This window comes from Hakea prostrata, chromosome 2, assembly GCF_041222555.1.
Source record: "Hakea prostrata isolate BN-2017 chromosome 2, UWA_Hpros_2, whole genome shotgun sequence".
NCBI classification, from domain to species: domain Eukaryota; kingdom Viridiplantae; phylum Streptophyta; class Magnoliopsida; order Proteales; family Proteaceae; genus Hakea; species Hakea prostrata.
Window position 1 is genome coordinate 46,003,918 of NC_142601.1, and position 23,013 is coordinate 46,026,930.

Below are 23,013 nucleotides of genomic sequence, written 5' to 3' on the forward strand. Positions count from 1 at the left end.
AGGCACAGACGGTATATTATTGGGTGCAGAAACACTTCGAGGTCTCTATCCTGTGGAGACAATTAAAACTGTTGGGAGAATTTGTTTTGAAGTAAGTATTCGTATCGGCTTTGGTAGATTTGCTATTAAAAGGGGAAAGGATCTTTTGAGTACTAAATTTACTCTTTCCAGGGGGCTAATTCTCTTTGGTAATTGTGGTGAGCTAAAGTATGAAAAGAGCTCTTCTTAGTAATTATGGTGAGTACAAATATTAGGAGAACAGAGATTCAGTTCTGCTGCAGAAAAAGAGAGAGTAGGGTAGGAAAGAAAAACTTAATGATGAACCCACAATAATAATTCCTGAAAATGAAATAGTTTCATGACTTGTATCGGTACTTATTCAGGAGGGAAGAAAGAAAAAAAACCAGCCACTAACAAGCACATTATGCTAGAAGTACCTCAAGCTAATGAACTGATGCTTATTAATTTCTGATGCCTTCGTCAGTGGTTGACTGAAGAGTGCATTTTCTTTGGGTTGGGGACGGGGAGGTGGAGGAAATGACCAGTTAATGGATAGAAGTGAGACACTATCATCTTCTTTTTCCTTTCTTTTTTTTTTTATGGACTGCGTCTTTTCTTCCAATTTGGAGACTTTTAATTGTTTCCAATAAAAAGGTAAGCAACTTCTGGAGTTTGATTTTCATCTTAAGCATCCATTCTTCTGGGTGGCATTCCCATAGGCATGCCATGCAGTGCTACTCGGGGACCAGATGGGGTACAATAAGCTGTTATTCTGATGTGAACCAAGTCAAGGACCATCCAAAGAAGGCCCAGTGACGTAGCCAGCAGCCCAGGAAAATTCAGCCAGCATAGGGGCATTTTGCTCATTTTGGGTGCCCCTGGTTTAACCCAACTTGATCAAGTAGAACCAGAATTTTATTGGGATTCTAGTTCTAATCTTATTTTGTTATTTGAGTTAGTCTTTGTTAAGTTATAAAAGAGTCCTAGTCTAGTTAGGAGTCCTAATCAAAGAAGGATTCTTTTAGTTGTAGTCAAATTCCTCCTAGGAGACTAGTCCTCCTCATATTTTGTAATTGTTAGAATTTCAACACCTGCGATCAGCCTAGGGACTGAAAGGAAATTTAGGAAGAAGAACAATAGAAAAAGAATAGAAGAAGACTCAAGAAGAAGAAGAAGAAGAGAAGAGGGAGAGAGCTTGCATGTATATGTTGGCTCTCCCGTGGTACTTTATTTATAATGTAAAATCAATTCTTAGTTTAGGAAAGTTTCCTAAAATGAGTTACAGCAAAAAGAAAATTACATACTGCATAGAATCTACTAAAAATGAAACAAGCCTATGGAGATTACGTGTCACCAAGCAATAAGAAAAATAGAAAGTAACCGAAATAGAAAGCAACTAAAATAGAAAGTATCCAAAAAGGAAACTCCAAGTTGCAACGTGTAGCAATAGTAGACGCCAATAAACACTAAGAGAACTTTACCCAGGAGATAACCAACATCAAATAAAAAAAAAAAGGACAAAAAAAAAAAAGAAGAAGAAGAATTGAATTCTTCATATCGAACAATCCATCCAATAATGAGACCACGATCCATAAGTATAGCAACATCAAAGGCACTATACAAATAATGCTAATTGTATGGAGGAACCTCCACACTACATAAATTACATCGTGGGAGATCTCGCGAGATATCTTGCTTTTTCAAATAAACGAGACGAGATGGAGATCGAGACAAATAGTTGGGATATCTCGCTTGAGATCTTGCCATATCTCGCTGGAACTCTTAATTTTTGTCGACTTTTTTGCGGATTTCGGCTGGATTTCCACTTGCAATTACTCTTAGCACATCTGCTTGTCCTTATGAACTTTGATTTAATGGCTTATATAAAACTTCTAATGGTTGTATAATTTTTTTATTCTATTCTTGAAAATTGAGATTGTGATACTCATATGGATGGAATTTTGATGATATTTAGGTTATTTGATACATTTGATACACTTGTTTTTCATTTATATTCCTTAAAGATTCTATATTACATGTTGTATAACCTTGCATTCCCTAATCCTACAACATTTTGGTTTCACACTATGGGTAAACTTAGAAATCATATTTAGGGTTATTTTTTGACAAATCCAAGGCCACCAATGTGTTCAAAAGGCCTTAAATAGGATAAATACCAAGTTTCAGCCCAATTGGGACTGAGTTGATGCCCAAAAATCGCATATCTCGACCGAGATGGTCGAGATCTCGCTACCATTAAAAATTGTAGCTTCAGTGTCTGCACATAACCTTTTTCAAGAAGGCAAAGTAATAAACAAAAGTATGCGTAGGTAAAAGGTAGTATTGGATACTGTGGACCAAGTAGGCGGGTAAAAGGTAGTATAAGTTACTGCAGCCCAAGTAGGTAAGGTAGTATGGGTTACTACGGACCAAGTAGGTAGATATAGGTAGTATAGGTTGCTACAAACCAAGTAGGTAGGTAAAGGTAGTATAGGTTACTACGGACCAGGTATGTAGTTAAAAGGTAGTATAGGTTACTATGGACCAAGTAAGTAGATAAAAGGTAGTATGGGTTGCTACAGACTAATCGATAAAAGTTATAGAATACCATCTTCAAGTAGGTAGATAAAAAGCAACCAACTATAGAATACCATCTTAGGAAGATAAAGATCTTCACAAATAATACTCTTCAAAAGACTTGAGTAGATATAAAATAAGGCTCCAATCTCCCCTTCACATGTAGCGTTACACATGGACAAATTACTTGAAGGAACCATGTTACTTGATGAATCCAAGTACAAGAACTTCCAATTATTATAGTTAAAATTCTAAAGCACTAACATCAACTCAAATGGGTTAGTAGCAAAATTAGTAAACCCCTCAGCAGTAAGGGAAGCACCAACAATATCAAAGGAAGAGCGATGACAACTAGTATGTCCCAGACATGGTGGGAGATCTCGCGAGATATCTCGCTATTTTGAGATAGTGAGATGAGAGGAGAGGCGAGATCTGCGAGATGGGAGATCTCGCCACATCTCGCCGAGATCTCGCCATATCTCGGCGATTGGCGAGATCTCGCCTCTCTCTCGCTGCAACCAGAAACTTGATTTTTGGCCGGAATTTGTTGGGGATTCAACTTCTAAACATCTTTAAGACATCTACAACATCAAGTTATCATTATTCAAGCTTATTTCAACTAGATTTTCAACAAAGGTAAGATTTTCCCCCAAATTTGAATTTTTTCAAATAGAATGTTCTACAATGGGTGTGTAAGTCTAATGTAAATATATGTTGATCCACAAGCTTTGATCTACACTTTCATGGAAACCAATTTAATGTGACATTTAAACCGATATGTGACATACTACAGTGATGAGTTGATTTAGGAGTCATATGTGGCCATTGTTCAGAATCAGTTGATGCAGAATGCTAAGTGATACTCTTGCTGTCTTGTAGTCTTGTAATCTTATTACTCACATACTCTTGTGATTGTGAACTTATGGATTATGATTTTTGACTTACTAGAAGTCTAAAACTTCTTATGGTTGTAAAATTTTGAAGACATTTAAGTTCTTTGATAGTTTGATGTGTAATGTATTTGATACTTTATAGTTGATAACATGAATTACTTGATATCTTTACATTACATGTTGTCTAACCTTGCATTTCACAGCACTTTGATTTTACACATAGGGTCGACTTAGAAGACATACTTAGGGTTATTTTCTCACAAATCTAAGGCCACCAATGTGTTCAAAAGGCCTTAAATAGGCTAAATACCAAATTTCAGCCCAACCGGGGCCCTAAAACCCACCGAGATTACGCCAAAATTTTGGTAGATCTCGATCGATATCTCGCCATCTTGGTCGAGATCTCGCTATTTTGGAGTGGCAAGATCTCGCTCGAGAGCGAGATCTCCCACCATGGTCCCAGAGATCCAAAATGTAGCAAATTAACTCAGAGGAAATTATTCCAGAACTAGTGATCAGTAATATAATATTCCATCTACCAGAAGAATAACACCATCGAAGTCGATTCTGGTAGATAGAAAACAAGGGAAAAAACGGGGCTGCTGTCAATTCAAGTAGGACAGCATTACCATGTAAACAAATTTTTTTTTTAAGTGTTGTGTCACCTGAAACAATCAATGGCAGAAATAGAGAAGCAATACAATACCAACAGAAATTATTCAGAGCAGAAAAATTGAATAGAACTGGGGCAGTAGTAGTGTGACTAGTAGCAAAATTCATATGGCATCAACAGATTTTTCCAGAGCGAACAATTCAGTAAAACAGGGGCAGCAATAGTATATCTTGCAGCAGCAATATAAGTAGTGCTAGCATCACAATAGAGTACGAAGGCAGCATAGGTTAGTAGCAAACATAGGGCAACAAAGATAACACCTTGCAGGAAACCATATAGAAGCAGTCTAGCAGCAACAATAATATCAATGGGGTTATGGCATTGAGGTTACCAATTGAAGAGTAGTAGCAGTTGAAGAAATTGCATAAAAAAAGAAAAAAGAAAAATTAATCTAGGCAATAGATGCAGTCCAAACCAAAGTAGAGTTAATGGATAGAAGAATAGATGTTGTTTAGGTCGGCACAGAGCTATAGCAAGTTCAACAGGTCTTCTTCTGTATAAAAAGCTTAACTGGTCTTTGGATTCTGCAGTATTGGTAATAGTAGGTACATAGATCTCTTCATGAATTGTGAAGAAAGATCTAATATATCATATGCAGCAAGGGGTGGCTACGCACCAAGTAGAAAGGAAAAACCAAGAAAATTGAGAGAGGAGTCCCTAGGCTGATTAAACTCGCTCTGTTACCACATTAGAATTTCAGCACCTGCGATCAGCCTAGGGACTAAAAGGAAATTTAGAAAGAAGAAGAACAATGGAAAAAGAATAGAAGAAGACTGAAGGAGAAGAAGAGAAGAGGGAGAGAGCTTGCATGTATATGTTGGCTCTCCCCTGGTACTTTAATTATAATGTAAAATCAAGTCTTAGTTTAGGAAAGTTTCCTAAACTGAGTTACAGCAAAAAGAAAATTACATATTGCATAGAATCTGCCAAATTTACTAAAAAGGAAACTAGCCTAACGAGATTACTTGTCAACCAAACAATAAGAAAAATAGGAAGTATCCAAAAAGGAAACTCCAAGCTGCAGCTCCAAAACTTGTGTATTAAGGCAGCATCTACATAGTAGAAACTTGTGCAACTTGTGCACCAAGGCTGCTGCAATTCTCAACTGTAATTTTGAATCATCCTAGGATGAGTTAAGTAAGAATCCTTAGTGGAGTAGGAGTCCCAAATAGAGTAGAAGTTTTTCTTTGTTTTGGTTTCTAACTTAGAGTCCTATCCTAAAAGTGATTCTTTCTCAAATTAGAAGTCCTTTTATGTTTGCACTTTGTTTAGTTAAAGTCCTAGTTTGTTTTTCTTTCCAATTTGAGTCCAAGTAGAAGTCCTATTTGAATCACCTTCTAATTGTTGAGCCCTAGTACGAGCCCATTCATGTATATAAATATGGCTCTTAGCTTTTAAAGAAGACAGGCTTGATTATTTGAATAAACTTGAGAATTGAAGGTGAATATTGGAGTCTTGGACTTCCTGAGGAAGGAGGCCTGCAGCTGTGTTGGTGCTCTGATTTTGCTACAAGTTGTCGTCTCCCTCTCCCCCTTTCAAGCAAACATTCCCCCAGCCCCTGCCCCTACCTTTCTCCTTTTTTCCTCTCTTTCACCTTATTCTCCTTCCCCCCTGCTTGTGGAAAACCCTCCCCGTTCCAAACCCTTGTTTTCGTAAAACCCCAACCCTGCCCTATCGCAGCTCCATTCCACCTCTCCCCTACCCTACGGCAGCTTCACCCCACCTCTCTCTCCCCAACCCTAATTCTTCATCACAGCCTCTGATGAAGCACAGCCAGAAGTTACTGTTCATGCTCCAGTAACATGAACAATAACCTAAAAGATAATTTTCGTATTTGTTGGGCCCAACTTGAGCTTGCAAGGAGATAAATTCATATTTGGTGGGCCCCAAGTCCAGCCTGTAAGGAGATATAATAGGAACTATTTTCATGGGAGTTTTAAAGAGAATTTAGGATTGCTATTTATTTATTGGGATAATTATGCATTTAGATTTTTAATTCAGGTAGGATATCTAGGATCATTTTTATTATTATTATTATTTTGCTAGTTTTAGATTACTTAGAGTCCTACTATAGTTGTTTTCGTATTGAAGAATGTCTCTTTTATTATTTAAACACTTGTAATCAGCTTATTGAGGATGGAATAGAAAAAATGAATTGAAGCTTTAGCTTTGTGCGTTTGCCCCTCTATCCTCTTTTCATTCTTCTTCTTATAAGTGTTTTTCTCCCTCTTCCCCTTCTTCAAGTCTAGTTCTTCTCAGATTTCCCCTATCTTTTTTAACCTTCTTCTTTCTATTTTGTCCCCTATTAATTGGTATCAAAGCCCAGAATTGGGAAAATCTCTATCTGTTCAACCTTCTTGTCTCTCTTCCCTGCTTTTCTTCTCCACCTTGAGATCTTTCTACTCTTCCTCCTTTCTTCCCTTTCCCCGAATTTATTTTATCAATGATTCTAAACAATGTTGCAGCAATCCATCACTTGTTTTGTGGATGCAAATCGAGCAAGGCAAATATTCTTTTAATGAAACTTGAGGACAGGAGCTTCTTTTTTTTTTGGTGGGGGGGGGGGGAGGGGAGAAACTAATGCAGCACAACCAGAAGTACTGTTGACGCTACAGTAATGTGAACAGTAACCTAGAAGATAATTTTCATATTTGGTGGGCCCCAAGTCTAGCCTGCAAGAAGATTAAATAGGAATTGTTTTCATGGGAGTTTTAGAGAGAATTTTGGATTTTGTTATTTATTTGTTGGGATAATTATGCAATTAGATTTTTAATTCAAGTAAGATATCTAGGATTAGTTTTTCAGTTAGTTTTAAATTTCTAAGAGTCCTAGTACTATCAGTTTTTTTTCTAGCTTTAAATTACCAAGAGTCCCACTATAGTTGTTTTTGTATTGAAGAATATCTCTTTTATTATTTAAACACTTGTAATCAGCTTATTGAGGATGGATTAGAAAAAATGAATTGAAGCTTTAGCTTTGTGCATTTGCTGCCCCTCTCTCTCTATGAGTGTTCTTCTCCCTCTTTCCCTTCTTCAAGTCTACTTCTTCGCAGATTTCCCCTATCTTTTTTAACCTTCTTCTCTCTATTCTGTCCCCCATTAGCCTCCCCCCCCCCCCCCCCCCCCCTTCTTTTCCTTCTCCTCTTGCAGCAGCATAGTATTTCCTAGGTTTTCATTCCCTTCCCCAATCCCAAAACCCTAGTTTTCCCAATTCCCCACCCTATTCCCTTCCCCTTTTGGCTGCAACATCCCCTCCCCCCCCCCCCCCTAGCTTCAACCCTAACTATAGCCCTTTCTCCTCACCCCCAAAACCCTAAAATTCCTCAGCTCTTTCTTCTTCACTAAAACCCTAGAAACCTTAACCCTCTCTTATTCATATCGTTCAAGCCCTTAAACCAAAACCAATCTGTTTTAGAATTACCAAGTCCCCCTGGGCATCCAAATCATCTGGGCCATATAAAAAAATTACATTTCCAAATATTGGAATTCACAATGTCAAGTCTGTTAGGAAGAGAGAATCATTGGTTCAATGGGCTCAAATATGGGCACGTTGTGTGGTGAAGGATTACCTTTGACTTTAGCCCCAACCCTAGCCAGCCCCTAAAAACCCTAGAAATAGGAAACCCTATTTTCTTCCAAACCCTCTAATTCTTTAACCCTAAACCTGAATTTCAGTTCTGAATTCTAAATTACAGCAAGGATCTGAATGAAGTTCTACAAGCCCTAGATCCCTAGCCCTACCTGAACCTTTGCCCACCCTTTTCAAACCCTAGAACCCTCAAATCAGCTCCTAGTCCTAAACTGCAGGGTTGTAAAACCGTAACTTTACTGCTGGTTCACTTGGACTAATCCTGAAGACAAACCCTAGAATTGGGGTTTACATAATATTTATTCTGGAAACCTGTTTAGGTAACTCTTCAGGTACAAGGCAGACAAAGCAAGACTCCATGTTGTTTCTTGGTATGGAAGGAATAGTATTTTGATTTTCCTCCCATAGGGAAAGAGGAATTTGGGAGTTGGGGAGGGTTTCGGGTGGCAGATTGCTTGTAGTGATTGGCTTGTATGAGTTTAGCTTTGTAGGTTGCCTTGGTATTTGTGTTTATTGGTCCTTAACAAATTTTTGTTCTTCCATTGACACAAAAGGACTCGAAAAAGAAAAAAGAGAGGCCATGTGTTAGGGCCCTAGGATTACACCATATGGAGGAGAGAGAGAGGGTTGTTGTGGGTTGGTGGGCTATAAATAGGGGGAAAGGTGTGAGGTAAGGATATCGGTTAGTTTATGTGAGGTTTCAGCAGCCTTTGGGCTGAGGGCAGCATTGCGTGCTGCAGGGGGTAACTGGCACCATCAAAACCAGTGTTGTCTTTTAGTTTATTTGATGTAATTCATGTTTTCTGGTATTGGATTTGCAGGTTCCTATCAACTGGTATTAAAGCATGTTTCAATCTAAGTGAAGGAAGACGGAGACCGGATTATCCATGTTTTTCGGTATAGAGAGTGTGAAAGGCTTATGGAGATCACATTTTTCTGTTGGCAGCATGAGGTTGAGTATGATTATTGGCTGGGTGTGGCTCCCCAAAACCTAGAAGGGGATGCATTGGACTAGGTTTAGTGAAAATGGTCGGAGTTCGATTGGGCAAGCTTTAAGAAGGCTTTACAAGTTACAACATGATTTTGGTGAAGCAAAGATGATACACGTAATTTGAGACTTGGAGTACTAGAGAGAGACTATTGTCGCGGACCAAAAATTGCCTTTAGAGACTAAGGACCTACAAGTTTTCGAGGTAGAAGGCAAGGGTGGAAATGGGAGGCCCAAAAAATAGTCATACAACAAGGGATAGAGTCCAGGCTCGAGGAGGAGGAGAAGGTTGATCAGAAATACCAAAACAAGGGGTCGGTAATAGTGAATCTAAAAAAGGAGGAGGGCTTTGAGAAAACATGAAAAGAGTAAAGGGGAAAGGAGAGTAACCGACGGTTATTAGGCAAAGACGGATTTTGGGACCATCTATTTTGTGTAATGGGAAATCTAGAATTGGGGGAGTTGGAGGTCGAGATTCCTTTCATGTTCGAAGGAAGAAGTGTCATCTGCCCTTAGTGGAGATCAAATTGGTAACGTAAGCGCCGACAAAGCCTCCTTGGATTAGGGTGACAACAATGGAAGGGGGATTTGCGTGCGACATGGCAGCGGTTGCCGAGAGATTTTCGGTGTCATTCCATCTACGACCGAGAGAAGACGGTTGCTACAAGACTGGCAGCGAGATTTGGGGAAAGCATTAGGGAATAGTTGTTGTGTGCCTCGATGGGGAAAAAACGGTTCGAGGGGGTACTTGGATAGACTGATGGCTAGGAACCAACCGGTGGGTTGATTGATTCTTGCCTTAACTCCTGGTTAATGGATACATTTGGACCAGCACATTAAAACAAGAGAGTGGACCCAACATATTAAAATTGCTGAAATGGGCCTTAAGGGCCTCAACTAATTTGCAGGCCTAAAAGATGCCGCATAAGGCCCATGAAGTGAAAACCCGTAAGTGGGCTCTAAGGTTTAAAAATAGGCCCAGCCCAGCGATTGTGCTAGGCAACATGCAGGCGGGAACCCAGGAAGTTTATGACCCATCAGTAAGAGTTTTAATTAGGGGCATCTAAGGAAAGCTGCTGTTCCCTCATCCCCTACCCCCATTCTATTGATCAACTCAATGCATGAAAGGAGGCAGCCAAGGGAGACGGAGCACACTCACATGAAGCCAGCGGGCGGTGCCTCCCCAAAGGAATTCCAAAGAAATCATGTTAAGCGGAGTTTGTATTAGAAAATCTACTTACCGGTGGAACCTTTGAAGATAAGGTGCCTGCAGGAACATCATGGCTATTCTGTGACGGGAGTATTGTGGTCTTAGATGTCGAAATTTATGGGCTAATATTTCCTCAAAACACGGACAGCTTTGAAGGTCTTACGATTGTCAATTGCTGCAGAAGAGTATTAGGCAACAGCGTATCTCCCAGCCGTGGAATCGTAGTTCCTCCTGTTCCAGCGAGACGGAGCGTGGTTCAGTCTGTGACATTGTGGGTGGGCACCCTTGGCAGATGAGAGGGTCCTAGGAAGACTTTATAGGCAATAACCGTTGCAGCATGTGGGTGTGGATTCTACCTGGCTCTGGTTCTCACCATTTCCTCCTTATGGTTAATTGGTTACATTGGATGTCGAGGACTCATCATGGACACAATACACCTTCGGTGGCTATTGTTGTAGTTTTGTCTCAAGTGTGGATTTTGCAGGAGAGGAGGTTTGAAGCTTTTCACCAAATTGCTTCAACACATCCCTACTAGAGGGCACATTTTGCTTGCATTTGCAAAGATTGAGGACATTATTGGCAGCCATGAAGATTCCTAGGTTTTCCTCCATATGGGATGCAAAGAGTTTTTTAGGTACCAAATCTGTTGGATCGCAAAGAGGTCTGTCCTTGAAGACACTGAGCTGGCATGATTGTGAGGAAAGCATGTGAAGACCAAGCTTTTGATCCTCCTTCACCTTGAGGAGAAGGTCAATTTCGAGGGGCCGGTAATGTTAGGGCCTTGGGATTACGCCATGTGGAGGAGCAAGAGAGGGTTATTGTGGGTTGGTGGGTTATAAATAGGGAGAAAGGTATGAGGTAAGGATGTTGGTTAGTTTATGTGAGGTTTGGGCAGCTTTTGGGTTGAGGGCAGCATTGTATGCTGTAGGGGGTGACTGCACCATCAAAACCAGTGTTATATTTTAGTTTACTTTATGTAATTCATACTTTCTGGTACTGGATTTGGGGTTCCTATCACTGTGATTTAGAGTACAGCCTAACTTGAGGATGTCAGTCAGTGACCAGTCAAAATGAGGACTGCTAGTGGATCATCTGATTCTGAACTATAAGTAGTATAATCATATTTATGCTTCTGGACAGTTGCAAGTGAGATTGATTTAGCCCTAGATTGAAAGGGATCAACTTGGTGCAGTTTTCCAGGATCTTAAATGAACCAACCAATTCAAGTGGACCGAAACTGAATTTGGGGCCCAATTGAGGGTTAGGGTTAGGATAGAGGTGAGGGTGGGGGTTATGTCAAGCCAGCATGGAGTTAAATCAGGTTTGTTAAATCTGGAGTTATGGAGGATTACCAGTAGACATAGAAATGAAATTGGACTGGGTCTCCCTTAGGGTTAGGAGAAGATTCAGTCAAGTCTCACGGAAAACAACTTGTATATGTAATTATCGATAATATTTGCAGGTTTTCAGAGCAGTAGCATGTTAGAAATTGAAACTTAAATAAAATTTATCTGTGGGTGTGAGCTTAGTAGAGGACCAAGCTGCCAAGATTTGGTTAAAATTAGCTCCAGGCTCCAAAAAATAGGGTAAGGATAGAGGTTTGGTTATAGACCATGGGAAGAGTTTTTGAGACATGGGTTCAAATGGGCTAGAAGTTGTAGCCTCTAAGGTTGTGCTTGTGTCTGATGATTCATAATGTGTTATGTATGACATGGTTTAGGTTTGGTTTAAAGATATTAGAGTTGGAATTTAACAGGTGTGAACAACACTGAGAACAATGAAGGAGAACGGTTGAGAAAGGAGATGGAGTTAAGATGAGAACTGAGGTTGGAACTGGTAGAATATTGTGTGTTGGAATCATTCTTGAATATGCCTGAATTGTGTGACTAATAGAAAGGAAGAAATTGCATACACCTCTCTAGGGAGTTAAAAAGGTAAAACAGTGTTACATAACTAGGCAACTAATTAATAATTCCTAAAATACCCCTATGTTCCAATGAACTCTGACGCTCTCCCTCAAGGTAGAGAAGAAAAATCATGCATCCCCTGCTTGGATATAGCAAACTGAATGGAAGAAGGTACCTTGGTGAAGATCAGAGTTCAACCTTCAACGTCCACTAAGTTATTCCATCTACAAGGCTCCATTCAGGTATTACTGGCTGCTTGCATCAATCCCCCCCTCCCCCCCCCCCCCCAAATTCCCTGGTTTGATCCCTTCTTTACCACCCACATCAAAAACAACCATATCTCCCTAACCAGCACCAGTTTCACTCCAGTCACGAATCCACCTCCATACCTTTTACCTTCTATCCATATTTAAGCCTAAACAGACCAGCTAATCTCTAGATCTGATCATCTTGTTTATGACTCAATTTCCCTCCAAAATCAAGAAACCTAGTATCTCAAGAACCTACCTCATCCAACCATACACCCATCACTCCAAACCACCCACCACTATCTGGATAAGTCTAAACCAATTACCCTAAATAGGAAATTCGAAGACCACTAGTTCAAACCCAATTGGGGAACCATCCTATACACCATGCCTGAAATCAAGATTTGAGCCTGGAAAGTACAGCATTAGAGATTTTGGAAGCCCAAACCTTGTTAGAGTGTGGCTGCACCACCCAAAGGGGTGGTTGTGGAGTCCAATGACTCACCACATATGATCTTGACCTTAGTATCGAATACCAATCACTAGTAACCATATAGAAACTTATACTACGAAATACTGAGGGATTATTAAAAAAAAAATTCTGTTGGACCATTGGCACCCTTTTGGTATCCTTCCTAGTAGCCCATGCAACCTATGGCTCTCACATCCTAAATCCCCCCCTCCCCCCAATGGATCCTTCAACTCTTGTTTATCTGGAAATTGCCCTGCTCCCATGGTTCCCTAGTTCCCTATCACCTTTTTATTTGGTCAATGGCCATATCCCGTGCCATGCTTTCACAGTTTGGAGAGCCTTAAACCTTTACCTTCCCACGCAATCCTTTCTCCATCGCTCTATCTCAACTATCCCTAATTGCTTTCTGTTGAAAGAAACGATTGTAGTAGAATGGCTTATTGATCCATGATCTCAAGCCCTTTATTTATAATTAAGTGGAAAGTAGAATATTACAAGGAATAGAATTCTATATGAATACAAACTCTAACTTAACTCCTATACAAACTCTTATTAGACTCCTAATAGAATCCAACACTCCCCCTCAAGTTGAGGCATAGATATTACTCATGCCTAACTTGCCTACAATAGGAAGGAAATCTCTTTCTTTCAATCCCTTAGTGAAAACATCTGCTAATTGGTCTTCAGATCTTACAAAAGGCATGCAGATAAGCCCTTGTTCCAACTTTCCTTTGACAAAAAACCTGTCAATTTCAATGTGCTTAGTTCGATCATGTTGCACGGATTATTAGCAATACTAATAGCAGCCTTGTTGTCACAATATAACATCATGGGGTTTGGAACTTGGACTCCAATATCCCGCAGCAAGCCTTTCAACCATAGTAGCTCACAAACCCACGAACCATAGCCCCATATTCAGCCCAGACTAGATAAAGCTACCACATTCTGTTTCTTACTTCTCCAAGTAACTAGATTACCTCCAATAAAGGTACAGAACTCGAAATTGACTTCCCGTCCGGAGATCCACCGCTGCACCGGTGTATGCTTCTACTTTTAGATTATCGGTGGGTGACAAAGTATTCCTTTTCCAGGAGTTCCCTTCAAATACCGTAGTATTCTCGAAGACCCCATATGAGCTAAATATGGGTCATGCATGAATTGACTCGCTATACCTACAGCATAAGCAATGTCGGCCGGGTGAGACAAGAGAAAGCCAAGCCGGACTCGCCAGGCTCCCCAAGTTAGCCAGCCAAAGGGGATCAACTACACACCCCAACATCCACGAAAAGATCAGGACATACGGGAAGGAAATACCAGAGAGCCACCCAACCAAGAAAACGAACCCAGATCTAACAAACCGCAAGAAGTCCAACGAACCACCACACCCCGTGATGACAAATCGACATAGACAAGAGAAGGGATGAGACGACCGACAAATAGGAGATCAGATTGGCACCCAAAGAAGCATGCCCAAGGCCAAACCAGACAGAGACGAACCAAAGACCCAAGAGACTCCAGAGCACGAAAAACAGGGAAATAGACCCCCAACCCCAGAAGAAGGCACACGAGTGGGCAAGTAGGGCACAGAAAGAAGAAGAACAAAGGCTCCGAAACAACCCAAGGCGGAAACCCGCAACTAGAGCCAACGGACGATCCATCCATAGAACCACAAAACCCAACAGGCGGAGGAAGGAAACCCCAAGTGTCATTCAGCGACCAAAGCTCCCACAAGCAAGGCGCAACAGGAACAGAAGATGAAGAGAGGATATAAAAGCAGGAGGAGCGACAAAGAGTTATAAGAAACATATAGCAGGAGGAGACAAGATCGACCCCAACAAGAAAGGAAGATCAAGAAGATACCCGAGAAGACGGAGTAGGAGAGAAGGGAACGACCCCCCACGCAGCGGGATCGAAAGTGACTATGGTCAACGGGAAAGACCCCAACGGGTGCCAAAGGAGTGGCTCCCGAGGTCACATGGGAAATGAAGGGGAGGATAGAGTCCGAGTACCGGAAGCTCCCCGGTGAAATCGGGACCTTAAGTGTGTTGGGTGGAAAGGAAGATCAGAGGGAAAGAAACCCAGGACCCCCCCGAGAGGTGAAGAAGGCAAAACCAGAAAAAGACACATGGAACAATGGCGAGGGAGGATGATAACAGACCCCCGAGAGCAATACCCAAAAAACACAGGCCGGGACAACACCGGTGGGACAAACACACGCACCAAAAACCTGGAAATAACAAAAGAAGAGGCCAAGAATCTCAAGGACAAAAACCAAGACCACGCATCCACAAAGGTAAGAAGAGGAGAAAGCACACCGACGACACAAGAACATAAAGAACGGACACTCAAGAGATGCCGACCCGGCCACCCAGACGACAAAACAGCCGAGAACAGGAGAGAATCGAAAACACAATATACGGCAGTCACGAAGGATCACGGGCAAACCGAGAATCATATATGAAAATCACAAAACATCGAAAACCAGAAAAGATAAACCAGAGAACAGAGTGACAATCAAAAAAGAACAAAGACCAGGCCGGATAGACACAGCGGCAGCCCACAGAGAATAACATAAAAGGAATAAATGAAGAGAAGGTAAATAAGTAGAACGAGCGCGCAAAATGCAAGCCAAAAAAAATCACCTCATACAGAAGAAACAAATCGAAAACAAGAGTCGAGGGGGGACCAGCCAGGGCACGATGAAGGCGAAACCGAATGGACCGATAGAAGATGAGTGAAGAAGAGATCCTCAAGCCGACAAAAAAGTCCAGAGACCACGCAACTCCCCGACGATCCGAAAGACACAAAAGATGGGAAAAATGTCACTACAATTTAAGTCATGTGTAAGGCCGAAGAGAGCAAGAGTAGAGAAAGAGGGAACAGAAAACTAGACAAAGACAGGAATGGAGAATGTGAATGGTCCCCAAGAATGGAAGAATAGGAGCCACAGAAGAACACCCGAGTTGGAGAATATAAGAAAAAGAGGATAAACCGCATATGATCGCTCGGATCAATAATCCAAGGAGTAGAAACCGAAGAAACTTGGAAGCGAAAAGTTACCGAAGAGCAAGGAGGAGTGGTTGATTAGTAGAGGAAGCAAGGAGAGGACGGAGAGAAGAAGAAACCGCAAAGAAGAACTCCCCGGAGAGACCAACATCGAGAGGGCCGTGGAAACTGCTCAAATAGAGCGACCGGCTCCCAAAATCAACCCATGGAGTTCCAACAACCTAGTATGATAGGGTTGGAAGTCTCACAGACAATCTCCAGCGGACAGATAGTGCAAAGACGAAAGCTGACTCCAAAATAGGAGTATGAAGCAGGCAACGACGACTTCCCACACCGAACAAGAGCAAAGACGTCAGTGTAGGAAAGGGAGAACGGCAAGACCACGAGATCGACTCCACGCAAACGCCAAGAAGCATATACGAACCACAAGTGCTAAAGTGCCACACACCGGATAGGGGGGATAATCCCAAAGATCCAACCCCAAAGAGACAACCAAAAAAAGCCAAAGGCCGGGTAGTCTCATGAAGCTTGAGCTCAAAAGGCACACCCAAGCCAATGTCGAGAGCCCCGATGGGCAAGATAAGAAAGAATCCACGGGCAAATGGAATCATGAACAAGAGAAAGACATAATAAGAGAGTCATTGAGATCACCGGGAAAGCGGGTAGAAGGTGATAGTGGTGCCCGAAGTATCCAACAAGTCCCCCAGAATAGTTAAGTAAGAGATGGACCAAATCAAATAAGTCCCACAAACACCGAAAGAGGATGAAAATGGGTAATGTTGGTCCGGTGGGAGCAAGAGTACCATCGATAGTGCCATGTTGAAAAAAGGCAGTTATCACCTGTGAAAAAAACTAAAAGCACAATGCAAAGCCAAACAATGATAGAAAATTCCCGACCAAAGAAAAACGCAATAAACCAAGACAAAAAAAACGAAAAATATGCGGTCTAGTCTATGGACAATGAACCAAGAATTGAACCAAACAATGAACTAAAGAACCAAATCAGAAGTTGAACCCAAAAAACCAACCAAATAACAATGATATCCCCACACACCAAAAATCAAAGATTATGTTCGCACGATTGGAAGATGACAGCAGCAGCAGAAGGTGAAGGCGAGAGGGGCCCCGCCAGCCCAGGATCAGACCTAATCGCAAAAGCAGCAGAGGTGGGGGATCGCTAATCGCAAGAAGCAGCAGAGGTTGGGCCTCGGCCAGGTGGAACTGAAAAAAGGCAGCGGGGGATGGGTTTGAAAAGGAAAAACTGCCAAAGATGGTTGCAGAATTAGGTTGTTGAAGACCAAGAAAAAACGCGAAGGGTTTTGGAGAAAAAATGCTGTGGGTTAAGGTTTGAAGACACAGAAAAAAAGAAGAACATACAATCGAACTAGGCCGATGCCATGTTGAAAGAAACGAAGTAGAATGGCAGACCAGATCTCAAGCCCTATTATAATTAAGTGGAAAGTAGAATATTACAAGGAATAGAATTCTATATGAATACAAACTCTAACTTAACTCCTATACAAACTCTTATTAGACTCCTAATAGAATCCAACACTTTCTTATTGGAATGGTGCAGTAGATGTTGATCACTGATTCTCCTGTTGTGTGGAATTCTGATATCAGATATGCAGTAAATGATTGTTCTGAAATGAAAACCCGGCCTTTAATCAAATCAAGAATCCAATTTCATATTCAGATCCTTACTAAGTAGTTTTATATCAGACTCATCTAACACATTGACAATTTAAATTGTTTATCATTCCCATTCAACTTAGTACATGGCTTTCAAACCCCATTGGTCTTTTATACTAGTTTGCTTTGTTATAATTCTGAAACTTTGAGTTTTGCTCTCACCTGGAAAATAATGTTCATTGCAGGCTGAATGTGTTTACAACCAGGGCCTGAATTTCAAGAAAATACTCAAACATGTCGGAGAGCCAATGTCACAGGCAGAATCTGTTGCTTCTTCAGCGGTATTTAAAATTCTTGAATTGGTTGTTTGCTTTTCCTTACAGCCTTAAGCAGCACCATGATTCTCCTCATGCCTTTCAAAGGTACGTGTTGCAAATAAAGTCAAGGCAGCAATCATTGTTGTATTCACTGCATCTGGGAGAGCTGCAAGGTACTTTTCTCAATGTTTATCATCTCCATGACTTGCTAGTTATCAAGTACAAATTGATTCCCCAAAAAATGGTGACTTGAGATCTTGATTTCAATGTTCTTATTAATAGGTTGGTTGCTAAATATCGGCCTTCTGTCCCCGTGGTGGCTATTTTGATTCCTCGTCTTAAGACAGATTCATTGAACTGGACTTTCTCTGGCACATCACAGGTATGACTAGCTGTCACAAGTGAGTTTAGGCCCTAAGCATTTGCCGTGATTCATTTTGGGTATTAGAAAAGTCAACAATGCTATAACTTTGGGAATACATTGGATTCTCATCTCTTTCAACATTATCCATATTCCGTCTACTCTTATACTGCAGGCTAGGCAATGCCTTGGTGTGAGGGGAGTCTATCCTATATTGGCTAGTCCCAATGTGGTAAGTATCTCCTTTTGTATAGATCAAAGCTCTGATTACCTTTTTCCTAATCAATTGATATTGAATAGGCCCAGTGACAATTTTATTCCACTAATTCAGTTTGGTAACAGAGAAGTAAATAAAAAAATAAAAGAAGTTAAAGAAGGATGTACCCATGTATCAATCTTTCTTAATTCACACCTCAGAAACTGATTGCTTTTAACTATCCAGAGTATAAGGGTCCCAGCAAACAACAGTGAACAGTCTGTATTTCATTTTATTTTAATGTCATTTTGTCAGGATTTTCGGCCTATGGAAACATTGTTTGTTGCCTCTATTTTCTACTGCTCCTTTCTTTATCTTTCAGGCATCATCAGGCCGGGCAACTGAAGAGTCTGGGCTGGCACTTGCCCTGAGTCATGGTAAATCTGTTGGCTTGGTCAAGCCTAATGACCAGATAGTGGTCTTCCAGAAGATTGGGGACGCATCAGTTGTCAAGATTGTTGAGCTTCGGGAATAGTTATTGCAAAATTTTGAGAATACTTAAGAATTCCTTACCTAGATACATGGATGATAACGTCCCATCTTTCTATTTCTATGTTGTTTTAGTGGCTCTTTAATAACCATGCCCCATCTGCTGAGACATCTATTTAATTTTTTTTTCTTCCTATGGTCATTATTTATTTTGGATTTTTTTCTGACCAAGCAAGGGGTTTGTTGACTTTATCTTCCTAAATATGGTTATTCTGGAATCTGGGTGCTGAGGCAAGTGCGAGGCTTGCTCTGTGAAAAGTTACCCATGCTAGCCTTGCTGGGTGATTACTACCAGAAGCTCTATGGTCATTTTGCTTGGTGTGGTTTTTGTTCTTTCTTTCTATTTTGCTTTGGTAGCTCTTTAATAAACCAACCTTTTCAAATCGGGTTATAATGGGTTGGATTTTTTAATGATTTGGTTAGATTAGTAGTTTTCCATTTTTTTCTTTTTTTTTTGCCCAACAGATTAGTGGTTCGGTTCATTCAATTTGGTCATTTTGCTCGCTCCGTCCAACGATTAGGGCATCTTTTGGTTCTCCACTTCCGCTTCCCTTCTCCTGTTGAGCTTTGTTCAGAATTAGCATGTATTCCTCTTTTGCAGCAAATCTTTTTCTTGACTATTATATCTCTCATTTTTATTCAAATGTCATATTTAGTCTATTAATTTTTTTATTTTTTTCCTTACAAATTGTTGGTACTTTTTGTAATTTTTTTATTTCTTTTAATTTATAAATTAAATTAAATTAAAATTATGGAGACTTTCCTCCCACTGATTTTGTTCACTTATAGCAATCTTTAATAAAGAAAAATTTTCAAATTAGGTATTATACAAAATAACTCATAAATATTGTTATTTTAAATCCAATGCGATTTAATCCCTAATAAAAAAATTTTTGATCAAATTCCACAATCCATATCATGTCATACTATTCGAATATAGTTCGAGATAGGAATTTTGAGATTCTTTAAGATATGTTCTTTTCTTAATAAATGAAGAAAAATATGGTGTAATTTGGTAAATTCTTAAAAGGTAATTAAAAAATTAAAATTCTCTTCCCTTTTTTAATATAATTTTATATTTATAGAAACCAAAATTCTTTATTTGAGATTTGATTATTTTTTATTTTTAAGAAATAAGATCTTATGGATTTATCTCATCCACCGATTTGAGTTTAGCTTCAATTTTTTTTAATTAGAAATTAACAGAATATTCTTGATAGATTAGTTGCCATAAAAAACATTCTCCTAATTTTATTAAATTCTTTCTATTTCAAAAATAAATAATAATAATAATAATTTAAAATCTTTTTCTAAATTTGAATCTCTCGATTTTTATATCTATTTTTTAATTAGAAATCTTATTCATCTTCCTAAAACTTTTTTTTTTTTTTGGTTTGCCAACTCCGGTTTATAAACTAGTGGTTCGACCCGCGTCGCACACCTAGCTGTGGTGGGTGAGTCTCCCAGAGGAGATTTTTTGCATCCACTAGGATTCGATACCGGAACCTTGCTTAAGCGAACCAAGCTGCTTACCACTTGGACCAATCCCCGTTGGTTCTAAAACTTTATTACTGTTGACCAAACAACTTCATTTTATTTTATTTATTCTTCGTATTTTTTTAAATAATAATAGAATATGAGTTGAGATACGAATATTGATATTTTGTAAGATATATATTTTTTTAATAAAATAATAAATATTGTACAATTTGGTAATAAAAAGTAGTATAAAAAAAACAAACAAATATAAAATCATATCCAAATAAACATCTAAGCATTATAATGATATGAATGAAATAACAACTTTATTGTTATTTAGGTTAAGCAATATCATTGAGAGTAAAATGTATGATGTTATAGATATCAATTAATTATTTTGAAATTCATAGATAAATTACTGTTTAGTATGATGGTCTTTTTATCTATTTTAAAAAAAAATTATACTTCAATATTTTTCTTTCATTTTTTTCTCATATATAGTTGCAAGTATAAATTTTTACTATATATAAATAAAATCCTCTTATCAAACTAACTTTATAACACAACAATTTCAATATAACTCTACTCTACAATTGTAAATTTTTAACTTTATTCAACTAATTTATATAATAATACTCAAAATTATAGTTCTTTTTTCTATTTTAGTTAAACTTCAAAGTTATAATTCATAATAAATAATAATCTAAAAACACCTAATATATATTGAAATAGGTTACATTTTGTAATTGAAGAATTTGGAAAATCATTCAACTAATTAAAAATAAATAGTATAATTTAATTCATATTGTTAAAACACTAGAAATAAAATTTTACCTGAGATTTTCTTCTTATAGGTTAGTAATATTTCAATTTCCTCCAATATGTCAATCATATTCTTCAAAAAAAAAAAAAAATTGAAAATCATTGTGTTGAATTATAGCTAAATACATTGAATAACTAAATACAATAGCCGCAAACATTTTGATTATTAATGTGATTTTTGTATGAGTATTTATTATCCTCAATTATGCATAATCTATTTCTTAAAATAAAAATAAAAAAAAATTTAGGAGACACCTCAAAACATTTCACAAAAATGATGGACACTTCAAAAAGATATCAACTTGACAAAGACAACCAAAGAAGTCTCTTAAATTTTTATAATGGTACACTCCCGTTAACAAATTTCTTTAAGTCATCCTTAGATAATCTCATAATTAATGCATTACTATTAATCTCTTGTTACTTTACAATGTTGCCCTAAAAAATGTTGAAATCCTTAATTTCATCTTGTTGATTCATCTTTAATTCTTCATTTTATATTATAAGATCTAAAACAATACAACTAAGGTATATTTGTCATTTATTTTAACTAATCAATGTTTCTAATGAAAAAAAAAAAGAGGAAATCATTGTCAATTTGGCATAATTTTGGGGTATTATGCTTTTCGCCAATTATTTTAAAGTGTCCCTAAAGTTTTTTTCCAATAAATATCATGCATAGTGTATGAACAAAGTAGTTCAAAATTACTAAAAAACAGTAAAAAAGAAATGATATATTCGTAAAAGCATCCCACTATTAAGGATTTAAAAAAAACAACAAAATATTAAACACATTTTTTTGTTCACTTAATTCCCTCCCCCCCATTATACACCCCCCCCCCCCCCTTATACAGCTCAAAATATTTTTTCCCCCCCTAAAACCCCCCACCAACATTATAACTATAATTTAAAGAGGGGGTGCTCCCTTGCAAGGTTTTTTGGAATTTCAAAAAATAGGATTTGTGATATTTTATATAAATTGTATTAATAAAATTAAAAAACAATTTTATTATTTTTTATATATATATATATATATATATATATATTTTTTATATATTTTTTTTATATATATATCATACTACTATTATAAAGCATGTACTCTACCTTTTCGCAAATTTTTCTTTACTTTTCTATCCTTATCATTGTTCTAAATACCAATAATGTTGTACTATTTGCTATTTCTTTACTTATTTTTACAAGGATAATTTAGACATTTAGTCATAAATTATTATTAATTTATCACTAATTTTAATACCTCTTTCAACTCTCTCAAAGTCGTTACTCTCTATATCCCTCTCCCTCTCGAACTCTCTTTGACTCTCTCTAAATCACAACCCCAAACCCCAAACCTCAACTCACCACTCTCTCTAAATCTCTTTCAAAGTCTGCGCTCTTTATATCCCTCTCCCTCTCGAACTCTCTTTGAATCTCTCTCTAAATCACCACTCTCTCTAAACTCTCTCTAACTCACCACTCTCTCTAAATCTCTTTCAAAGTCCTCTTTATATCCCTCTCCCTCTCGAACTCTCTCGAATTTCTTCGAATTTTCCTTTGAATCTCTCTCGATCTCTCCGAATCTCTCTCAATCTTTCTTTTCCGGTCGTTGATTTTTCTCTTTCATCTAATTTTTCCAAATTCCCAGCTTTCAATTATTGCGAATTTACCTCTGCAGAGAACAAAGTAATAATTGAAGAGATATTCGCACCTTCCGCTGAATCGAAGTAAGAGCTTCTTTATTCTTTGGGTATATTATTGTTAACAGATGTTCACAGAAAAGCAAGCTATACTGGGTGAGGGAGGTCGAGCTCGAGACGTCTCTACTAAAAAAAGAAAAACGAGAGCGAAGCCGAAACCAAAGAAGATTGGGGTTGGTAACGATGGCCATGGCGAGCTTTTCTAGGTGAAAGGCTTATATGCTGTCTAAGGAACATCTATATCAGATGCTCTAAGATATTCTCTTTCTTCTCCAGAAAATTTTCTTCTTCTTGATCCGAAGACAATGATGTCGTGTTGATCGGCGGTAGACCTGGTAGCTATGTTGATGCCATTAAATCGCTCGTTGAACTCAAGACATATGTGTCGATAAACATGGGTT

The 23,013-nt window shown here is 38.6% G+C and overlaps 1 protein-coding gene across 1 annotated transcript in view; it reads left to right on the forward strand.

The window, feature by feature from the left end:
- LOC149024485 (pyruvate kinase 2, cytosolic-like) overlaps nucleotides 1-19,205 on the forward strand; it is a 42,906-nt gene extending 23,701 nt beyond the window's left edge. The window contains exons 11-16 of the mRNA XM_089144715.1: nucleotides 3-91; nucleotides 17,440-17,535; nucleotides 17,617-17,684; nucleotides 17,794-17,893; nucleotides 18,048-18,104; nucleotides 18,451-19,205. Coding sequence (XP_089000841.1) covers nucleotides 3-91; nucleotides 17,440-17,535; nucleotides 17,617-17,684; nucleotides 17,794-17,893; nucleotides 18,048-18,104; nucleotides 18,451-18,603 — 563 coding nt within the window. The 3' untranslated portion in view covers nucleotides 18,604-19,205. The remainder of the gene's footprint in view (nucleotides 1-2; nucleotides 92-17,439; nucleotides 17,536-17,616; nucleotides 17,685-17,793; nucleotides 17,894-18,047; nucleotides 18,105-18,450) is intronic.
- Nucleotides 19,206-23,013: the final 3,808 nt, after the last annotated feature.